The following is a 21,519-nucleotide window of genomic DNA, read 5'->3' as shown; positions in this document are numbered from 1 at the left end:
GAGACAGCAACAGGAGCTTGGGGAGCTGACTCACCCACAATTCATGGAAGTCTGCACCCCTAGCAGACTGAAAGCCACCAGGGAGATGGAAGAGGGTCGAAACAGCTGGGTTCAGATAGACAGAAGCAGGGAAAAAAAGAAACTTAGTCAACCACAGCCACCAGAAATCCAAACATCCAACAAATTTGAGCCACTTCAAAATTTCGATGACCAAAACCAACATCAAGAGAATGAAAGGAACAACATCCAGGACCCTATAAACAGTGCTGGCCAGGCAGCAAAAAGAAGGGAGGTCATGATTGTTGGGGACTCCATATTGAGAAACATAGCAAGTTCAGTTCGCAGTTTGGACCCTCTCACTACAACAGTGTGCTGCCTTCCTTACAGGCTCCTAGAACGAACAGGAGACGACCACATCGGTACAAACAACATTGGAAACGACAGGCCAAGATCCCTGCAAAACAAATTCAGAGAGCTAGGAAGGAAATTAAAAGACAAGACCAAAACTGTGGTATTTTCTGGGATACTGCCGGCACCTTGCAAAGGACCATATGGACAGCTGGAAATACAAAATCAAAATGCATGGCTGAAATTGTGGTGCACACAGGAAGGCTCCACCTTTCTTGAACACTGGAGCACATTCTACAAGAAGGACTATCTATATAGGTGGGATAGACTGCACTTAAACAAAAAGGGAACCAATCTACTCGGAGAAAGAATCCTTGAGGAATCCTTAAATCCTTAAGAATTTAAACTAGAAAGGGAGCTGGGAGAAAAAAAAAACAGAAGGGAGACCACATCAAAACAAAGGCAACAACTCAGGTAAGACAGCTATTACATGTATTTATCTTAATGCTAGAAGTCTGAGAAACAAAATGTTAGAACTTGAAGCTACTGCACTAACAAGTAACTACGATGTGATAGGTGTTACAGAAACTTGGACGTCTGAGAGTGATGGAGATAAATATAATATTATTGGGTACACAGTGTATAGGAAAGACAGGCAGGACAGAAGAGGCGGAGGGGTAGCGCTGTACATAAAAAATAGTCTTGAAGCCCAGGTGTTAAATATGGACAAAGAAAACAACGCTGAATCAATATGGGTCAGAATAATGGACAAAAATTCAAAGGGCATAATAATAGAAGCATGCTATAGACCGCCAAATTCAGATGCCGAGCAAAATAATCTGTTATACAATGACATTAGAAATGCGTGTAGAAAAGGAGAAGCCATACTAATGGAGGATTTCAACTTCCCCCATATAAAATGGGAAAACCCGGTGGGGAGCACGATGGACAAAATTGAAATGGTGAAAATGACAAATGACTGCTTCCTAACGCAATTTGTCAAGGCACCGACTAGAGGGGAGGCATGCCTTGATTTAGTCTTTTCAAATAACAAAGACAGAATAACTAAAACAGAGGTCAGAGAGCCATTGGCAAACTCAGACCACAACATGGTCTCATTTGAAGTGTTTTTTAAAACCCCAAAAGTAATGACTAAAGCTAAGGTTTACAGTTTTAGAAAAGCAAACTATGAAGGTATGAAACAGAGACTAACAGAAGTAGATTGGAGTAAAATAGAGAAAACATCCACAGAAAATGGCTGTTTTTTAAAAATGTAGTACTAGAGGCGCAAAACAATTACATCCCAAAAGCAGAAAAATCTAAATCTAAAACAAAATGGCCAAAATGGTTTAATAGATCAATTAAAAAAATATTCAGCAAAAAAAGGCACTTTACAGAGTGTTTAAAAGGGACCAAAAACAAAGTACACAGAAAGAGTATTTGGAACTGCAAACACAAGTCAAAAAGGAAGTTAAAAAGGCCAAGAGAGAGATAGAAATCAATATTGCTAAGGGGGCTAAAACCAATTCCAAAGTGTTTTTCCAATATTATAACAGCAAGAGAACATTCAAAGAGGAGGTTAAATGTCTAAGAGACACAAATGGCAAAATCATAGACGAAGAAAAAAAATAGCAAATATATTAAATAATTACTTTTCACAGGTTTTTACAAAAGAGGACACGGACAACATGCCCCACATGTCGACCTGTTCCTATCCAGTTTTAAATAACTTTAGCATAACAGAGGCAGAAGTGTTAATGGGACTAGGAGCTCTTAAAATAAACAAATCCCCTGGGCCAGATGAGATCCTCCCAATAGTACTCAAAGAAATGAAAGAAGTTATTTACAAACCGCTAACCAAGATCATGCAACAGTCTCTTGATACAGGGGTTGTACCGACAGACTGGATAGTGCAACCGTGATACCGATCCACAAAAAGGGAGACAAAACCGAACCAGGTAACTACAGACCAATAAGCCTGACTTCTATTATATGTAAACTTATGGGAACTATAAGATCTAAAATGGAAAATTACCTATATGGTAACAATATCCTGGGAGACAGTCAGCATGGTTTTAGGAAAGGGAGATCGTGTCTAACTAACCTGCTTGATTTTTTTGAGTATGCAACCTCGACAATGGATAATTGCAAAGCATACGACATGGTTTATTTAGATTTCCAGAAAGCTTTTCACAAAGTCCCGCATAAAAGATTCATTCTCAAACTGAACGCAATAGGGATTCAAGGAAATCGATGCACATGGATTAGGGAGTGGTTAACATGTAGAAAACAGAAAGTACTGATTAGAGGAGAAACTTCAAAATGGAGTGAGGTAACCAGTGGTGTATCACAGGGATCAGTATTAGGTCCTCTGCTATTCCTAATCTACATTAATAATTTAGATTCTGGTATAGTAAGCAAACTCGTTAAATTTGCAGACGACACAAAAGTAGGAGGAGTGGCAAACACTGTTGCAGCAGCAAAGGTCATTCAAAATGATCTAGACAGCATTCAGAACTGGGCAGACACATGGCAAATGACATTTAATAGAGAAAAGTGTAAAGTATTGCACACAGGCAATAAAAATGTGCATTATAAATATAATATGGGAGATACTGAAATTGAAGAAGGGAACTATGAAAAAGACCTAGGAGTTTATGTTGACTCAGAAATGTCTTCATCTAGACAATGTGGGGAAGCTATAAAAAAGGCCAACAAGATGCTTGGATAGATTGTGAGAAGTGTTGAATTTAAATCAAGGGAAGTAATGTTAAAACTTTACAATGCATTAGTAAGACCTCACCTAGAATATTGTGTTCAGTTCTGGTCACCTCGTTACAAAAAGGATATTGCTGCTCTAGAAAGAGTGCAAAGAAGAGCAACCAGAATTATCCTGGGTTTAAAAGGCATGTTGTATGCAGACAGGCTAAAATAATTTAATCTATTCAGTCTTGACCAAAGAAGACTATGCAGTGATTTGAATCAAGCATTCAAAATCCTAAAAGGTATAGACAATGTCGACACAGGGGACTTTTTTGACCTGAAAAAAAGAAAAAAGGACCAGGGGTCACAAATGGAGATTAGATAAAGGGGCATTCAAAACAGAAAATAGGAGGCACTTTTTTACACAGAGAATTGTGAGGGTCTGGAACCAACTCCCCAGTAATGTTGTTGAAGCGGACACCCTGGGATTCTTCAAGAAGCTGCTTGATGAGATTCTGGGATTAATAAGCTACTAACAACCAAACGAACAAGATGGGCTAAATGGCCTCCTCTCGTATGAAAACTTTCTTATGTTCTTATATTAAACCAAAACAATAAAAAATAATAACAATCTGGTTCTCTCTTGCCTTTTTCAATGAATATAATTTAATTAATAGAGAATAAAAACATACTAAGATAACAACTACCTAGCCTAAGTTTAATTAATCATTTTTTTAATCTACCAGCAGCTTCTGTTGCATACACATCGCTGATAATAGTGCAGACTGTGGAAACCAATGTTCGTTTTGGGGTGCGTATTTATTTATTTATTTATTTAATTAATTTTAATCAATGTCGTCCTTCTGGACGTCCTCTGAATGCCTTTTAATTTTTTTTTTTGTTTAAACCATTTAAATGCAAAACCATAAAAAAAAAAAAAAAACTTTATTATTAGTCCTGCGGTTGCCTTTCATTAATTTTTCTGCACGTACTACTACTTTGTATAACACTAGTACGTACAATACTCTTTCAAATAAACATGTTATGATTTTGAATGTACGGTTCTTAAGGCGGTATTATTGTCATTGCTTGCACCCTGGCACCACATTCTTTACAAATTAAGCACTGGTGCTGTGATTTAGTATCATATTTCTCAATTCCTGTGAAATCTTTTGGTAGACTTTATCGTTTCAGACAGTACGACCTCGTGATCCATTCTCAAAACAAATCCACACCACTCCTCTGCATGCCTGTGTCCACTGAATTTGACGTCACGTTCCACATTGCAGGTTCTACTTTGAACAGTAGTGCGAACTCACCCGAGCCGCGCTGGGTGGGCTCGGCATGGGCTCGGCTCGGCTCGGGTGTGCAAGTGTGAAAAGGCTAAAAGAGTCACAACACCTGCCCAAGATTGACAGATCATTTTGCAGCATTTTCGTGATGTCAACTGTTAATCAGCACAATAAAAAGTCAGTGCACCTGCTCTAAAACAGAGTTGGTCATTTTACGATAACATCTAGTGAATTTTATCTAAATATAAATGATACGTTTCTTTTGATGCTCAGTACAAAAAAAAACAAACCACCACACACAAATAAAAAAAAAAAAAAAAAAAAAAAACCAACACACAACACAGCAAAAAGTAAACAAACCAGATTATGCGCGTACACACATAGTGATCTCTATGGAAAGCCATCTAGGTCAAAAAAGCATTGTGCTACTTTAGGGCAAGTCAGAAACTCATGGAACTGAAAAAAAGGCAAGCACGTCATTCTGAAATTCCTAGCTTAAACAGTGCACAACTTTCTGGAAATGTTGTGTAGTGATTTTTACATACAGTAGATTCTATAGCATATATTTTTTGTTGCGACTTTCTGTTTTGTGGAATGTAATAAATGAGAACCAAAATGGTGAGTTTTCCCCCCTTAAAGTTAAATTTCAGTTTCGTTTGCTCGTTCAGCTACAAAAAGCCACAAGTAAAAAAAATAAAATAAAATGCAGTGTCAACTTTATATGTACTATTTATTTTGGGAATAAACAAAACAACGTTTAACTTGAACTGCTATTTGGCATCCTTTGTTTTATAGTTAATTCACTGGGGTAAAGTAAGGCCTACACAACATATTCTTTACTCTTGGGATATTTCTTTACTTTAACATGTTACATATTGTAACATCTTGCTGTAAAATAAGGCACACACACCTATGCTGTCTCTGCCTGCATTCTGAGCAATATAATGGCTTTTCTTACTTTTTGAAAACAAATGAATATCCAAACGAATATATCAATTATGAGCGAATATCTGAACATGAAAATCCTGTGTTTGTCCCAGCACTATTTACTAGTGTCCTCTTACATTTTAATGTTCAAGAATTATGGACTGGATTGCTTTTTTGACGGGATTTTATTGATCACATTTGTAAATCGTTCCTAGAAGGTCTTTTTATTCCTCCAATATTGATTTTCATTGCATTTTTTGTATACTTTAAGTAAGCTCTTTGGTAATTGCCAGCTTGGACGGAAGTTGCCTATTCTGGTAAGTGCCACCCAAGACATGATGGTTACCAGTAGGGCCCTGGGTTTATTTGACTACCATATAATTGCATAAATAGGCACATGAGCTTATGCATGGAGGCACACTTGTTCCCGAGAGAAATGCATGTGGGATTATTTCATAAACGGAGAGAAAAAAGCTAAACAATATTAAAAATCTACTTACAAAACTTACAAAGAACCTGTGTGCAAATAACTTTTCTTTAAGTGATTAAAATAACAAGCATTTTTTCCATCTTACTGGAAGAATATTTTGTACTGCTTACCTGAATGTGAAGTACTGTTTAAACCAGTATTTATTTTCCCTATGTTTGCAAAAAACATGGCAGCCTTAATTTTGATTGATATTCCACAATAACGGAATTTTACACTAAGGTAATTGAATTGGCATGCTGAAATGGAATTATATGTTTGAAAAAAGAATTTTATAGTATTTGCTTATTTGATCATTTTGGATAAACGCAAACAATAATAAACTGGATTATCCTTTATTCCTGTATTGCCTGTGCTTTATACTGCATTTTGTTACCCACTAGTGTGACCAAAAGAAAAAAAAAAAAAAAAAAGGAAAAATAATCAATCTGCTATCTCTATTGAATTATTTAGGTTTGGCACAGGGCCTAAGCATAGCAAAACCGTTCAAAAATTATTTGAACATTAAGACTGTTATTGGGTTCATGTCTACAGTTCACATAACATTGCACAAGTAAGCTTCCAATGTTGTTGCAAATGACTATTACACATCTATTTGTTTATTGAAACAAAACCACTTTGTGAAATAAAGTAGGCTATCTCACAGGAGTCACTTGTCTGTGCCAAGTATTGCTAATAATACACTGAAACTTGCATTGTGTGTAACCGACAATTTCCTCCAAGACCTTTCTTAATATACAGCAGTCGGTTCACGCTAGATTAAACTATAATACATGTTGATGTTTAAATATGATTTACTCAGTTACAGACTAAATAGTAAATATGAATAAAAAATATTCTTAACAGTGAGTGACCCACCTTTTTATACAAGTTATGTATCCTGTGTAGCTTTACTTTTCGTTTGTGCTTGCAGTGCTTTTCTCGGTTTTCTTGATGTGTCTGGTGTGTTGTACTGTTTGTTTTAGCTGCAACAATCCACCTCTGTACCAAATTATTTGAGTTTTTATCGGTTATAAGGGAGCCATGAGGAACATTCTCAGGATGTAAAATGAACGAGAGACCAGGGTACAATGCTCATATGTTAAAGTCTAAAAATGTTTGGTTCTCAAATGTAACATGGCAGATATTTCTCTGGTTAAAGCAAAGTGTACGACCCCATTGTTTTGTCAAGAAATTTATTTTTTCTTTTTTGGAAAATTTGACCCCACATACTTCGGGTCAGGACACATCTATGTAAAGATATGTTACTAATAGTAAAATGTATTCTATGTGTTTTAGACACTAGATAAATCACTGCCACTTTTTCAAGCTATTAGGTGAAGTTAAACTTCAGTACTAAGCATTTAAAATGCTGTTCAGTATGATTATTAGCCGATGCTCAGTATGCATTTTTTTAAACTCATGTGCATTTAGTATTTTTCACTTCTGTGAACTGTTGCTTGATCAAAATAAGCACAAAACAACAATAAATAATACAGTGGCCTGTAGGAACATAACAGGTTAATAGGATTCAGGATATAGGTCTAGAGGCTGCTGGCCTAGTCTCTATGACAACCAGAAGGTGAAGGACTAACCTTTTATTCTTTGTGTTTTAAACATAATTTTAATTGTACTGAATCTGCAAAATTATTACAAAAGAGGTAAAAAAGGAAGTGAGCCTAGCTCGGTAACCATAGCTACACCGATACGCGAGGCCCACAGGTTTGACCAAGTTTGACTCCCTAGAATTGCCAGGCATTGCAGTTAATTCAATATAGTTATTGTGAGCAATGAGAGATATTGTAAGTTTGGGGATCATCATTAAAGAGGACAACTAATGATTTAAAGACCCAGTTAATGGACTGAATTGACCTACCGGGAATAGTCTATTTTACTGGAAGAATTTATGTTTTGTTAAACAAAGACTGAAAGGGGACACCGCTCTACAAGGACGTCACGCACGGTCAACACGGCATCAACTCTGCGAAACAGAGTATTCTCAATTAAACTATAAAACAGAAATGATTACAGAAACTATACTTGGGGAATTAAATACATGTATAATTTGCAGAAAAGTTGATAGTGGTGTAATGTGATTCCAAAAGAATCAAGAACTATTTCGTAATATCCTATGGATTAGAATTCACTGAATTTATATTCATTTATTTACTTATTCAAACGATGATCCTGCTTGCATATTCATATTATAATTTGGGTAGGAGAGGATCCCTCATGTCCTTTGCGTTCATCACCCGCAACATTAAGGCACATTTTGACAGGATGTAAGGTGGCTCTTAGCCAGGGCGGTTTACTTGGTGCCATGACCAGGTGCTGCGATGTTTGGCCTTAGCATTGGAAGACAAGCGTAACATGACCAATAAGTTGCCACCTGTTCCATCAAAACATTACGCACAAAAGACAACATTCCTCTGCTCAGGAGAGCAACCGCTAAGAAAAAGTGTTAAAAATCAAGCCTCGCCCAGGACAACTGGAAGCTGCTAGAGTCTGAAAAATGCTGGCAGATGTTGGTCAATGGCTTATTTTTACACCTGAGATTGCCACCACTAACCTTTGACCAGATATTGTCTTGTGGTCTGGATCAGCAAGCCTTACTCATCTGGTAGAGTTACCTGATAGAGTTAAGTGCCATGGGAGGATGCTGCAGATAAGGAGTATGAGAGGAAGAAACTGCGGTATGCTCAACTAGCCGCTGAAGCGGAACAGCGAGGATGAGGAGTAAGGGTTTACCCAGTGGAGGTGGGTTGTCGAGGATTTGTGGCACACTCTACATCCCGGTTTCTAAGAGACGTCGGATTCAGTGGCCAAGAGTTGCGTCGCACAGTGAAGAACTTATCTGAAGCAGCAGAGAGGAGCAGCAACTGGCTGTGGTTGAGACGGAATGATTCTGGTTGGGAATCTCAAGTACAATAGAAAGAAAGAAATGTTGATGTACGGGTAAGTAAGCTGGGTTGAGTGGGGGACGGAGGGGGGTGATGCTGGGACACTCGAATCACCGTCGAGCCCTTTTGTGGTGTTGTGGGCTAGTCGACGAAACACAGAGGATGGAAGGTACCTTGAAGACCTTCAACACCAGCCATCAACACCAGGTAGAAGGACATCTACATCATGAAATGGAAGGAAACGCAAATGGATGGAGACGCAGATGGATCGCATTTGTTTACTGTAAAGCTACGTCTTAGTTGGTTGCTTATCTTGGCGAGAGCCGAGTTCAAATCAGCATTACGTTTTGACATCTATTCTCATGTAATGGAAATAATTTTTACTGACCTAATATAGTTAGTCTTACAGAATAGACAAATTGTAGACAATTAATGTATTGCTTTCACTTGTTATTGACATTTACACTGAGATTTTGCCTAACCATTATTGCTTAGAGATTATTGTGTTGATTTATAATAATTTGATATTAACCTTCTTTTCTGCTTTTGTACTGCATTTTATTCACAAACGTTTGATAAAAGTTATAGAAGATGTAACAGTGTTGCGTATTTTAATGTGCAATTGTTTCCTCACGATCTTGAGCTCGTTTGGGAGAAATCTGTAACTAAGTGCTAACTGAATTAAATCATTACACGTATTAATTATCTTCATTGGGTATCTCAACACCCATTCTCCCGTACAGGCCATTACTTAAACAACGTAGTTTGAAAGCTAAAAGTACATATATCAAGTAAGAAAACAGTTAGAAACGGAAAATCATTAGCTCTACCTTAGCGCGCTGTAACAATTTAAGTCCTAAATCCAAGATGCTTGTATTATTCTACTAGCTGTGAGTTGTGGTATTGCTTAACAAGAATGTTGATTAACACTAGAACCACCACGGTAGTCATTTTGACGGTTTTCACTTTTAAAATTCAAATTACTTTGCGTGTGTTAAAGATCCGTGATTGCCTGTTCTTGACTTTTCCTAAATACATATATTAAATACCCTGACGGCATTTGAAAGTCAGAATCGCAAAAATAAAGTTATGAGCACTTCTACCTAGAACCGCCAAAAGTAGTCATTTTGACGGCTTGTTACAATACATGCTTTTATTGTTAGTATAACCTACAATATTATATTTTTTATATGTACACAAGCCAGTTTGTTATCTCTACCTCCACTGAGTTTACAGCAGTATGTATTTGAATAGAATATTGCTCTTGACGTCTAGATATGTGTTATCCAAATATCTATTATAATCCTATCAGTTCCTTGGAGAACTGCTGTCTACGTGAGCATATATAGTCTGCTGTCTTATAATATTACTATTGCAAGAATTTTTCAAGAAATCTTGATATTTTTGCATTTTGATTTCAGAGCAACTACAGATATATTTGCCTTGGCATCAGAAATTTGGAACGACTTCATTGAAAACAGCATTGCCTGTTTCAAGCTAAACATAAAACATTACATGGACAAGCAGCTGTTTCCGACAAAAGCACGGTGTCGCTGGACAAACAAACTTGTCAAATTCGGGATCAAGTTCTGGCTGGCAGCGGACCCTACCCCTACCTGTGCAAAGATGAAACTCTCCAGCTGGTCAGAGACTGGGTGACAATGTGTTAGGCTGACGTAACCGTGTTTAGGAAAAGAGATGAATGTTACCAATTTTTTTTATTTATTTCACTGTAATTAGGAAAAAAGTTCAAGAAAAACAAACAGTATGGTGGCAACAATAAACAAAGAAGAAGAGCGTTTCCACCATCTACGCAAAACTTAGTACTCGTGAAAGCAATCACCGGTGTATTTTACAATGTACTGGACATGGCAGCCATCAATTCCTTAGTTTTGTACAATGAATGCACCAGGGAAAATATCAGTAGGAGAGATCTCTTATGATGCTAGCCACAGAGCTTTGGCAGAAACATTTCGATCAGAAAACTGCAAAGCAGCAGGGAAACACAGCTCAACCTGGATACAGTGTGTATTAAGTGACACACCCAACAGAAAACAATGCCAGGTAACTAAATGCAATAAAAATAAAACTTCTGATATCTGTGCCCAGTGTGAAAGAGCAGTATGTGGTAAATGCACACAAGTTGAGAAGTGTTACATCTGTGTGGATTGTGCTAATATGGGAACTACTTTGAAGTAAGTTTCCCTGAATGCGCATTCCCGTTACACAATGGGAAGTTATTTTCTTTGTTATATTTTTATAAATAATTATTTCAATTTTACAATTTCGTATGTACATATAGCAGTTTACACCTGTTTACACAATATCGTCTTTTGAAATGTTTACTTATTATAGTTTTTAATTTTTTTAAGTCATGCATTATATGCGCAAATTTCGAAAATAAAGCCTTATGTTTATTTTTTTCATTTAAATAGAATGTTTCTGCTATGCAATTGTTAGATATGATGTTTATAAATAAAACTTTTTTTCATTTTCATATCGAAGCTGTTTAAAATGTACCCGGCAAAATGGCTACTGCTGGCAGTTCTAGGTAGTAGCATAAACCCGGCGGTTCTAGTGTTAAGACAAGTGCATGTTATAGAACCAGAAACAGCTGCTGACTTGTATCTTTGTGTGGTAGCTTCAGCAGCCCCTGCCACCTACTTTGGTACAGTATAGCAGTTACTCCCTTGTGTCATTGGTAAGTTATGCCTCACCACTGTAACCCACTTACAGAGCAGGAGGACTGACGATCAACATGCGACCTATCCCACTGTGAAGCAAATTACCTCTTTTTACCTGTCAAACCTAAGCAAGATGTTATCAAGCTCCTGAACCCTGAAAGCAAGGCCCAGTCTGGATTTGTGCAAGGTCGTTCAGTCCCTGAAGCAATAGGAGATGAACTATTCCCAACCGATAAGCAATTCATTTAAGCAATAAAGTTTGCGTCAGCAGAATACATTGAACTGTTTTTGAGATAATGTTACCAAACGCAAAGGGGGTCACTGTTTTAAGGAAGTGGGATACGTGGAGCTACACATTTTCAAAATAGATGTGATGACTTTCAGTTTAGTGGTTGTGTGCTTGTTTTGATAGAAATATAAAGCAGTCTTAAAATTAACGTCCAATAGAAAGTATGGAAAAAAGTGCAACGACGGGTGATTAATTAGAAAAGTAATGACCTTAAAATGTTGTTTAGATGTATAATAAAGAAAATGTATGTATATTAAATCCATACCTTTCCCATTAACAGTTAGTGCAGATGCAGTAGCTGCAGTCACTGGCACCTGCACTTGTGGCACTAAAGGTTGTGTCCTTGGTCTGGTCCCCATTCGTGCTCTTTCCGCACCTGGTCCTAGTAGAGCACCCACAGGCTTTTCATTAGCCACTTCCGGCAGTACAGAGTCCTGATCCTGCTCCATCTGGTCAAGGTTGTCTGTCCTGTCACTCTGAAACCCCTCTAACACAGTCCTGCTTTTCATGGGGTTTTTTGGAACCAGAATTTTGATTCCAGATTTGGCAAGGTCCATGCTTTTCCTGCCGGCAACAGTCTGTGCAGTGGTCCGGCGGTACTTGTGGTTGCTGGCTAGCAGCTGGGTATTGTTTTTTGGTTCACCCTCTTTACTCGTCCCTGACGATTTTGGAGACGTCTTTGACATCGAGCTGTTGGAGGGCCGACAGATCTGTTTCCTGGCGTTATTGGGAGAGTTACGGGTAGATCGTATTAAAGTTGTGACTTTCTGCTTTTCAGTCAGCAGTCTGTTAAACTCGTGAATGTACTCGACACAGTTCACAAGGTGCTGTTCGGGCTCCCACGTGTCATCGTCACCATTGTAGCCTTTCCAATGCACTAAGTACTCTGTTTTCCCTTTTTTATTTTTCCGCTTGTCCACAATACTCTCTACCTGTTAAAACAAAAACAAAAAAGTGCATTTTTTATTTAAATCATGGAAACTCAACACAACAGGCCTCTAAGGGAAAAACAATAGCTTGACTGAAAATGGCTGTGTCGTCAGCTCAGCTGGTCAGAAATGAGTCAAACTGAAAGTGGCAAAGCCGGGTGCATAAATAACAAGTTTCATGGTGTTCTACTGAAGAACCCCAGTCAACTACATACTCTAAAAGGTGAGTGATTTATTATGTTGTTTTGTGAGCCCCTAAAAAATAAACTTTGAAAACTAACTTTGTGCAGTTAGTAGTGTACAGAAGCCCTTATAAGATTGTCTTCTCATGAGCACTGGGTGGAAAAGTGTCAAATATACATAAAACAGTTTGTTAGTCAACAGCTAACAATTTCTGGAGTTTTAAAGAGTTGCTTCATGATTTATAATATTTGTAAAGCACTTCTTAGTATTTCCATACAAGCCACAGAAATGTTCATTATTTGTAGAAGGTGTGTCATTTTCAAAGTACATTTTTGTTGAAAGAATTAATATCTTAAAATATACCACTCCAGAACAAACAAAAAAAAAAGAAGACTGAACTTTGAGAAAAAGGCACTCATTTAAAAGATGAGATTGGAGTTACAAAAAACAAAATACAACTTTGGGTGAAGTGTCTGACCCTTTAATCCATACAGCAGCATATATACTGATATTTCAGTCCATACAACCAGTTCTCTTCACCATTATACCTTTCATTCCATTTTTGTTATTTACCGTGAAATAGAAATGTTATCCATTACTGGAATATACCTCTGTGAAGCCTGATTTTTTTTTATATTTCGCCACAATACGCAATTCTGTTATAAATTTCACGTGTGTACATTTGCATATGCATATGTCAGCGAAAGATGAACCCTGGAAAAATGTCCAAAAGGTAGCAAGGCCTCTTGTGGGATGACCAGTGACCTTCTCTGGTGGAGGCAGGCTGGCTGGATCATAGGCAATCCAGACAGTGTCTGCAATCCACTTAGCCGTGGATGACTCTTATTTATACATGAGTTGCTTTGTTACTTAAAATGCTGATTTTAATCACAGGTGCAAACCACAATCAACCCAAATAAAACAGATTCTGATCAAAGCTTTGGCCAAAAGGAGCCGTCACAGGGCGCCAGCTGGCATGCCTCCAAGAAAGGGGGGCTAACTGGCAAGGATGGGAGATTCCCACTACCTGATTCCCACTGGCCTGTCCTGTATATTAAACTCTGTAACATGTATTTTGTTGCTCAATATATTTCCATCTATAGAGACCTGTGGGTTTTGACCTGAAGTATTTTTTTGTTCAAGATCTGACCTGCAGCCTCTGTGATTATGTTCTGTCTTTTGGAATTGCTTTGTTCCTGAATTAAACTGTTTTAATTAATATGTTTACCTGAAGAAGACTGACTTATTATGTTTAAGAAGAAAACAAACCTTACAGTTGCTGTGCCTGTGCTTTCGTCTAAAATCAAAGTATGGAACCTCGACTCTTGCAAAGCAATCACAATTTCTGATTCAGCTGGTTCAATTAGTGCATATAACAAATACTATAAATAAAACACCAGAAAATATTTCTAAGGAGGAGATGTGTAACTGTGGCATTGCTATCATTTTCCCAGAACGACTGCCCTTTGGGCTTTTTCCAGTCTTTCCGACATAACAGAGCATCCCGTGCCCGAATATGCTCCTTTGTAGAAAGATGTCGAAGCAAATATTATTTTTTCCACCCACCTTCTGGAGCGGTCTTTCCAGATGTCCATTCATTGTGTTTACTCAAATACAATAGAAAAAAAAATACAGTATTAAAATGTGAACGTTAAAAAAAAAAAAAAAAAAAAAATTATATACATCTATATTTATCTCTCTCTCATACTGGTACATAACTACCCAGCAAATTCTCGCAATAGACGCTTGCCCTGCAGGTCATGTTCATGCAGATTTGGAGCTTATTCTAGGCCGATCTACATGGCACTGTTACAGAGAGAAATCAGCTAATCATCTGCAAGACAGACGCAAATATACTCATCTTAATGCTTTGCAAGAATGCTCTCAAAATAATGTTTACCTCGAGATGTTGGAGTCTTGATTAAGGTTGATTAAGGTTGACATTTATGATAATAAAAGTGAAAGCTGTTGCCAGTTATTGTGAAAAATGCACAGATTTTAGCCTTCGAGGCAACATTTCAAAAAAGCTAGCCCAAGAACTTATTTGGTACACAGGGTTTATTTGTCAATTAAATGATGGCCCTTTTTTATTGAATAAAACAATGAGAGTTGCATTGCTGTCCTCAAGAAGAGTAATCTGCTGTAACTAAATCTCTATCAGGTCATCTGCTACCAAGAACTACCAGCCATCTCACTGAAGATAATACCTGGAAAGCATCTACTTGTTTAGCAGTGATACAATGCAACAGACAAAATGCTTGTGACATACAGCCACTTCCCTTCAGAACACACACGGCAATGACGGAAAACAACTCGGGCCAAATTTACTGTTTGTAATGAAAGGTGTGTGTGTACAACAAACAACCGCAGCGAGTGCCGTTGGTAAATACGATTGACGAGCCAACTGCAGTGTGTGTGTACGTAGCTTTAGAGCCAGTCTCCCTTCATTTCTGCACTAACTTATGAATGGCCAGCTTTGATGGTGGCTCCCCACATTCCTCAACATGATATTTTTCTTTAAATATTTCTCTGCACATTTTGTATAACTTTGTTTCAGTATGTTTAAACAAACAAACCAAAAAAAAAAAAAAACATTGCTTGACGTTTAACACCATACTTAACAAAAAAAAAGCCTTCCTTGAATAAAATACTTATTCACTCTTTTACAACTCACACTCCACTGATATGATTCATCTTATGACAACTCCCGTATGGCAGTCAAGGTCATAACTGTCACATGACTAGATTTCCCTCTGTTCATATACATCTTCAAAAGGAAAAGGAAATCTAATATTCTAACTTCATTACTCAAATTTATTATTGGGCACACTTAAATAAAACACCCTGTATTATACAAACACAGTTATTTTTACCTCACAGTCTAACATGTTGGATTGTCATGGTGACATTTTATTATTTATTTTATTTTATAGCCCAATAGATAGATATGAGATATGTATTTTATTGTAATGTATGTATTAGGTTACCGCATTAAGGTTTTTTTTTTTTTTTTTCATCAAATAGTTGACACAATTGGGGCTACCCTGGAGAATAATTCCAACTAGTCTCGTTTTTACATGAAGGGATGAAAACTAAACAAACATGGTCTATTAGTAGAATTGTACAGTTTTTTTTTGTTTTTTTTTAAATGGTCTCCACTTTCATACAATATCTTATTAATTGGGGGTGAAGTGGTGACCCCACGCATCCCAAGGGAGCGTCTTAACCACAATGCAAAAGGGACGGGCTCATCTGCATTCATGGTTTTTGAGCTTTTAAGCTCATCTCGTCTCACTGACAGGGGACAGGACAGAATCCGTAATGGCAGTGTATCGCACAAAACTATCCATTAAAATTACACTATGTAACACAATTTTTGTTCCTGGGTAGTAAGTGTTATTTCCTAATTGCTTATGCCTCAAAAGTATAGAAAATGGCTATTATTCCCCACAAACTTTGCTTTTGTGACCAGGACAGTGATATTTTGAAATTTACCTATTTCCAATGAGAAAACGGGCGAATGTGTCTTTTCGTTCACATAAAAGTCAGAAAAAAACAACATATGAATCCAAATGAACATGTATTTATACTAAAGTAATACAAAAATGACTACAAAAGATTTAGAAGTGAGTAGTTTTTCGAGATTTACGATTATACTGTAAATCACTTTCACGAATCAGCCCCCAAATGTAGTCTCCCATCATGTTCTCGTTATACTGTCCTTGGTAGCGGCGTTCAAAGTCCAGTATATCTTGGTGGAAGCGCTCGCCTTGCTCCTCCGAGTACGATCTCATGTTCTCCTTGAATTTATCAAGATGAGCATCAAGGATATGGACTTTGAGGGACATCCTACAGCCCATTGTGCCGTAGTTCTTCACCAGAGTCTCAACCAGCTCCACATAGTTTTCGGCCTTGTGATTGCCCAGGAAGCCCCGAACCACTGCGACAAAGCTGTTCCAAGCCGCTTTCTCCTTACTAGTGAGCTTCTTGGGGAATTCATTGCACTCCAGGATCTTCTTTATCTGTGGTCCGACGAAGACACCGGCTTTGACCTTTGCCTCAGACAGCTTAGGGAAGAAGTCTTGAAGGTACTTGAAGGCTGTCGACTCCTTATCTAGAGCTCTGACAAATTGTTTCATAAGGCCCAATTTGATGTACAGTGGTGGCATCAGCACCTTCCGGGGGTCCACCAGTGGCTCCCACTTGACGTTGTTCCTCCCCACAGAGAACTCGGTCCGCTGTGGCCAGTCCCGCCTGTGGTAGTGCGCCTTGGTGTCCCTGCTGTCCCAAAGGTAAAGATAGCAGGGAAACTTGGTAAAACCGCCTTGGAGACCCATCAGGAATGCCACCATTTTGAAGTCTCCTATGACCTCCCAGCTGTACTCTTCATACTTCAAGGCGTCCAGCAAGGTCTTGATGCTGTTGTAATCCTCTTTGAGGTGCACCGAGTGAGTCAGGGGAAGAGACGGGTACTTGTTACCATTATGGAGCAGCACGGCTTTGAGGCTCCTGGATGAGCTGTCAATGAAGGACAGTATAACGAGAACATGATGGGAGACTACATTTGGGGGCTGATTCGTGAAAGTGATTTACAGTATAATCGTAAATCTCGAAAAGCTACTCACTTCTAAATCTTTTGTAGTCATTTTTGTATTACTTTAGTATAAATACATGTTCATTTGGATTCATATGTTGTTTTTTTCTGACTTTATGTGAACGAAAAGACACAAATTCACCCGTTTTCTCATTGGAAATAGGTAAATTTCAAAATATCACTCCTGGTCACAAAAGCAAAGTTTGTGGGGAATAATAGCCATTTTCTATACTTTTGAGGCATAAGCAATTAGGAAATAACACTTACGACCCAGGAACCAAAAAAAAAAAAAAAATTGTTACACGGTGTTACCATATTACAATCATTAAGGAATGTTAATACGAACCACCAACACACAGAAACGTGTGTGATGAGCTCCAGAAAATGCTGCTGGCTTAGTGCTGAGACTGCCATCGCTTTTTCATTGACCAAAATGTTGGTTTCTTGTTGGTTTCAAATTTTATGAACAAGTTGGTTTCAGTTCCAGTTGGTTTAGTTAAATCATAACCATTATTATTATTATTATTATTATTATTATTATTATTATTATTATTATTATTATTTATTAATTTTTATTTCTTAGCAGCGCCCTTATCCAGGGTTACTTACAATTATTACAAAGTATCACTTAACAAAGTATCACATTGTAAAGTATGACTTTGCAGAGTATCATATTACAGAATATCACATTACAGATAAGAGCAGTTGTAAAGTACATTAAAATCAGTTGCAAAATATCAAATTCAAATGAGAGCAAATATAGTAAATAATTACATGTAAGAGCAGTTAACATATTGTTAAGATATTTGCTAATACAAGTCCAGTATGAGCACGTAGTAAGTACGTAGTAACCATTGCATCCCTCTTACTTAGTTAATTGGATACAATCCTGCCAGTTATAATACTGTACGTCAACAAGCAAAATACAAAACGACTTTCCGAGTCCAGCACATCTCTTCAACGTAACATTGGTATTTTCTCCAACATCAACAATATGTCCACAGAGGTCTTACTAGAGAGCAATATATAAGGTGTTGTATAGGCAGCTATATACAATGTGTTTTGGGAATTTGCCCCCCATGTTTTAATTTAAACACACAAAAAAATAAAGTTTGAACCATTTTAGAAATATACGCACCAACTACAGATTATGTTCCTCTTGCGAGCATACAACCAAAAAGATCATGATCAAATGTTGAACAGGTGCACCAGACAGACAACCCTATATTGATATACATCAGCATTGCCTGAATGCCTATGTGTTGTTGTTGTTCCATTCCAGTTGCTACTAATTTTTCTTTCACTCAGTTCTACTTATGTTTAAAATAATTTCTCACACAAGTTCTATAAATAATTGAAACTATTCTCTACCAATTTTTAAATGAGCCTAATTCAGCCTGACTATAATCCATTAGTCCAAAAATAATTACCGGGGTATACCCCAAGCCCATCTCAAAAAAAACATTTCATGTGAGACATTTCTTCTCTACAACCTTGTGTAAAATAAAAACTGTTTTTTGCACTTTCTGCTACATGGAAATGGCATTGATGCGTGAGCACAATGGCAACTCTAAATGCATTATAGGATCAGTAGTCACAACACAGCACTAAAATACAGGACAGAGGCGCTACTCTGGATGTAAGTGAGTATGTTTCCCCAATACCCTTTGCACTCAGCTGTTAGGACTATCAGGAACTTCACCTAATCCGAGTTTGTTTTAACGAGAATTGACTACTAGTATTAAAACATTCTACATTAGAACTGTTTTTTATTCCAAGTTACTACTGAAATGTACAATAATTAATTTGGAGTAGACTGCGTCCCATGTATTAACCTAATAATAATGCAATATTTGTGCAATACAGTTGTGTAGTTAATACACATTATTAAAGCTATCTGGAACACTTACTGTACAAACTGCAAAATACATTCCCCAGTATAACCATATATTGTTCCATTAATACAAGTAATGAATCCATTTCTTTTTTTTTCAATTTGTATCCATATACATCTTTATCCCATATATTTTTATGTGCTAAAGAGCTGTCAGCTTTTTTTGTTTTTTAAATATATACACTGATAGCATAGTCTATAGTACAACGTGAAGCAAGAAAGTATTGAATAGGCTACTTAAAATACATACATTTCAGAACCATTAGTTGTGTTCATAAGTTGCTACAGACCTTAACATTGTGTTTAAACAATATGCAGATTTAAGCTTGTGGAATCACATTATTTTCAAACTTCTACACATGATTGTGTTCCCTCATTTAAACAAATGAATAGAATACATAATACATGTATTAAATGAGGTGTATAGGCATGCTCATGTGTGTGCTGTATACCAAGGACTCAGCATTGGATATGTTATGCTGGCTATAGCTAGATAATAAAGTGTGGAGATAAAATAGTGTTTGTAGTATAACTATTCACTCTATATATGAATGTCACCATGTAAATGTAAGCAACGTTAATACATACAGTTGACCCAGGCTCTAATAGTATAAGAGTGTCATTAAGTGTGACAAATTGCCATTCGTTTTTCATCAGGGAAGTCTAGTGGGTATATTTCCTGACTCTCCTCACATGAGATTGTGTCATAAAACGTGACTGAGGCGAGTCATCAAAATTTGACACCAAATCAAATTACCCTCCTTCTTGACCTTTTCAGGATCCTTCACTTGATGAAGCCTAAATCAACATGTTGACCGCCTGTTGAACTTCACTGCAGTCCAAAATACCAAAACACTACGAAAACAAATACAATATTTCCATTATACACATTCATAATATACACCATAAAGCCAAAGACAGTATCAGTTGAGAGAATGATTTTAATTGCTCAAGAGTATAGTGCTAATATTGATCAGGGGTGCACAATTAAAAAAAAAAAAAAAAAAAACTACAACTTATTGTCCAAGGGACAAAAAGATAGAAAAATCCCCTCCCTGTCGCACAAAACGCACACAAAAAAGTAGAATATAACGTGTAGGATTTTGGTTTTATTTAACAGTGAACACAATCAATTAGTGATTATCAGGGATGGATCTAGCCTTGTAGCTTGACGGGTTCACTAAATTCTTCAAGATACACAAAAGGTTCCCTGTGATCTCAACACATGTATAACATGCTTAAAGGAAATGTTCCTTTCAGTGCAGTTTGAAACACATCTGCTAGTACACTTAAGTTACATACTAAGAGTACAACTATAATAAGCAATACTTGGTTATTCAAATATAAAAATAGCTTCTGCCTGCTTTTTCCCCCCACTCTTTCTCTATAAGCTGAATCCAACTCCTGATGTGCAGCTGTTTTAGTTTGTTGCATCACAGATACGAAACTATTACTGCTGCTTTGTGGCGTTCTGATCCTGGTTTCGTACCCTGATGGCTTTGTATTTATTTATTTATTTTGGGAGGGCAATATTCTTTCCCTGCACTACTCTCCCTGAAAAATAAATACATAAATGAATGAATACATAAACACACTGCCATGAGATTTACAGGCTGTATTTTATTTTAAAATAATATGATATTGTACAGATAATCTCATATAAGCATTTCATTTCTATCATTATAAACATATTTGTCAATCTTCATTTTTTTTTTTTAATACAGTAGTTTCACAAACTGATGGATTGTGCATGTCCAATAAATAACTGATGTCACTTCTATTCAAATCTAGTTAAAAAAAAAAAAAAAAATCTGTAAATATGGTAAATAGCAAACTAGGTTAGCAATACTAAAATCGAAAGAAAACTTTACTAGATTGCTGCATTTAAATGTCAGGTTCATGTACTAAGAAAGCAGTATCACTTATTTGCCAATTTACAAAACAAAGTAAATACCGGTGTAGTGTTAGAAAGTGGTACATCGTTAAAATGTGGTACACGAACCAAAACAAAGTGGTACGCTGTCAGATTTTGGTACAGGTGCAATCAATTGCGATCTGATGGGTGTTTTCCTATTGTCAAACACAGGTACGTTTATCATTAATTATTCTTTTTTTTTGCAAACTTAAACTGGAAACAAGTCAATTTCTCTAAAACGAAAAACAATTCACAACGAATAAGACAAAATGAGAAGTCCACTGCAAAGTTTTACAAGTAAAAATATATACACGACCCAATGTATTGCACATTATATATATATATATATATATATATATATATATATATATATATATATATATATATATATATAT

General features: G+C 36.9%; 1 protein-coding gene across 4 annotated transcripts in view; it reads right to left on the bottom strand.

Annotated features, from left to right (window-relative positions):
• The window catches only part of LOC117435313 (chromodomain Y-like protein), a 141,442-nt gene that overhangs the window by 41,699 nt on the left and 78,224 nt on the right, over positions 1 to 21,519 (bottom strand). For 2 of the 4 annotated variants that reach the window (XM_034058372.3, XM_034058373.3), the window contains exon 2: positions 11,875 to 12,541. The exons of 1 other annotated variant lie outside the window; for it this stretch is intronic. In XM_034058372.3, the coding sequence (XP_033914263.1) occupies positions 11,875 to 12,541 (667 nt within the window). Of the gene's footprint in view, positions 1 to 11,874; positions 12,542 to 14,287; positions 14,326 to 21,519 lie in introns of those variants that run through there. One more of the 4 variants, XM_059014813.1, reaches the window with a different exon arrangement.

This window comes from Acipenser ruthenus, chromosome 3 (assembly GCF_902713425.1).
Source record: "Acipenser ruthenus chromosome 3, fAciRut3.2 maternal haplotype, whole genome shotgun sequence".
Classification (NCBI taxonomy): domain Eukaryota; kingdom Metazoa; phylum Chordata; class Actinopteri; order Acipenseriformes; family Acipenseridae; genus Acipenser; species Acipenser ruthenus.
The sequence above is the reverse complement of the archived record's forward strand: the minus strand, read 5'-3'. Positions and strand labels throughout refer to the sequence as shown.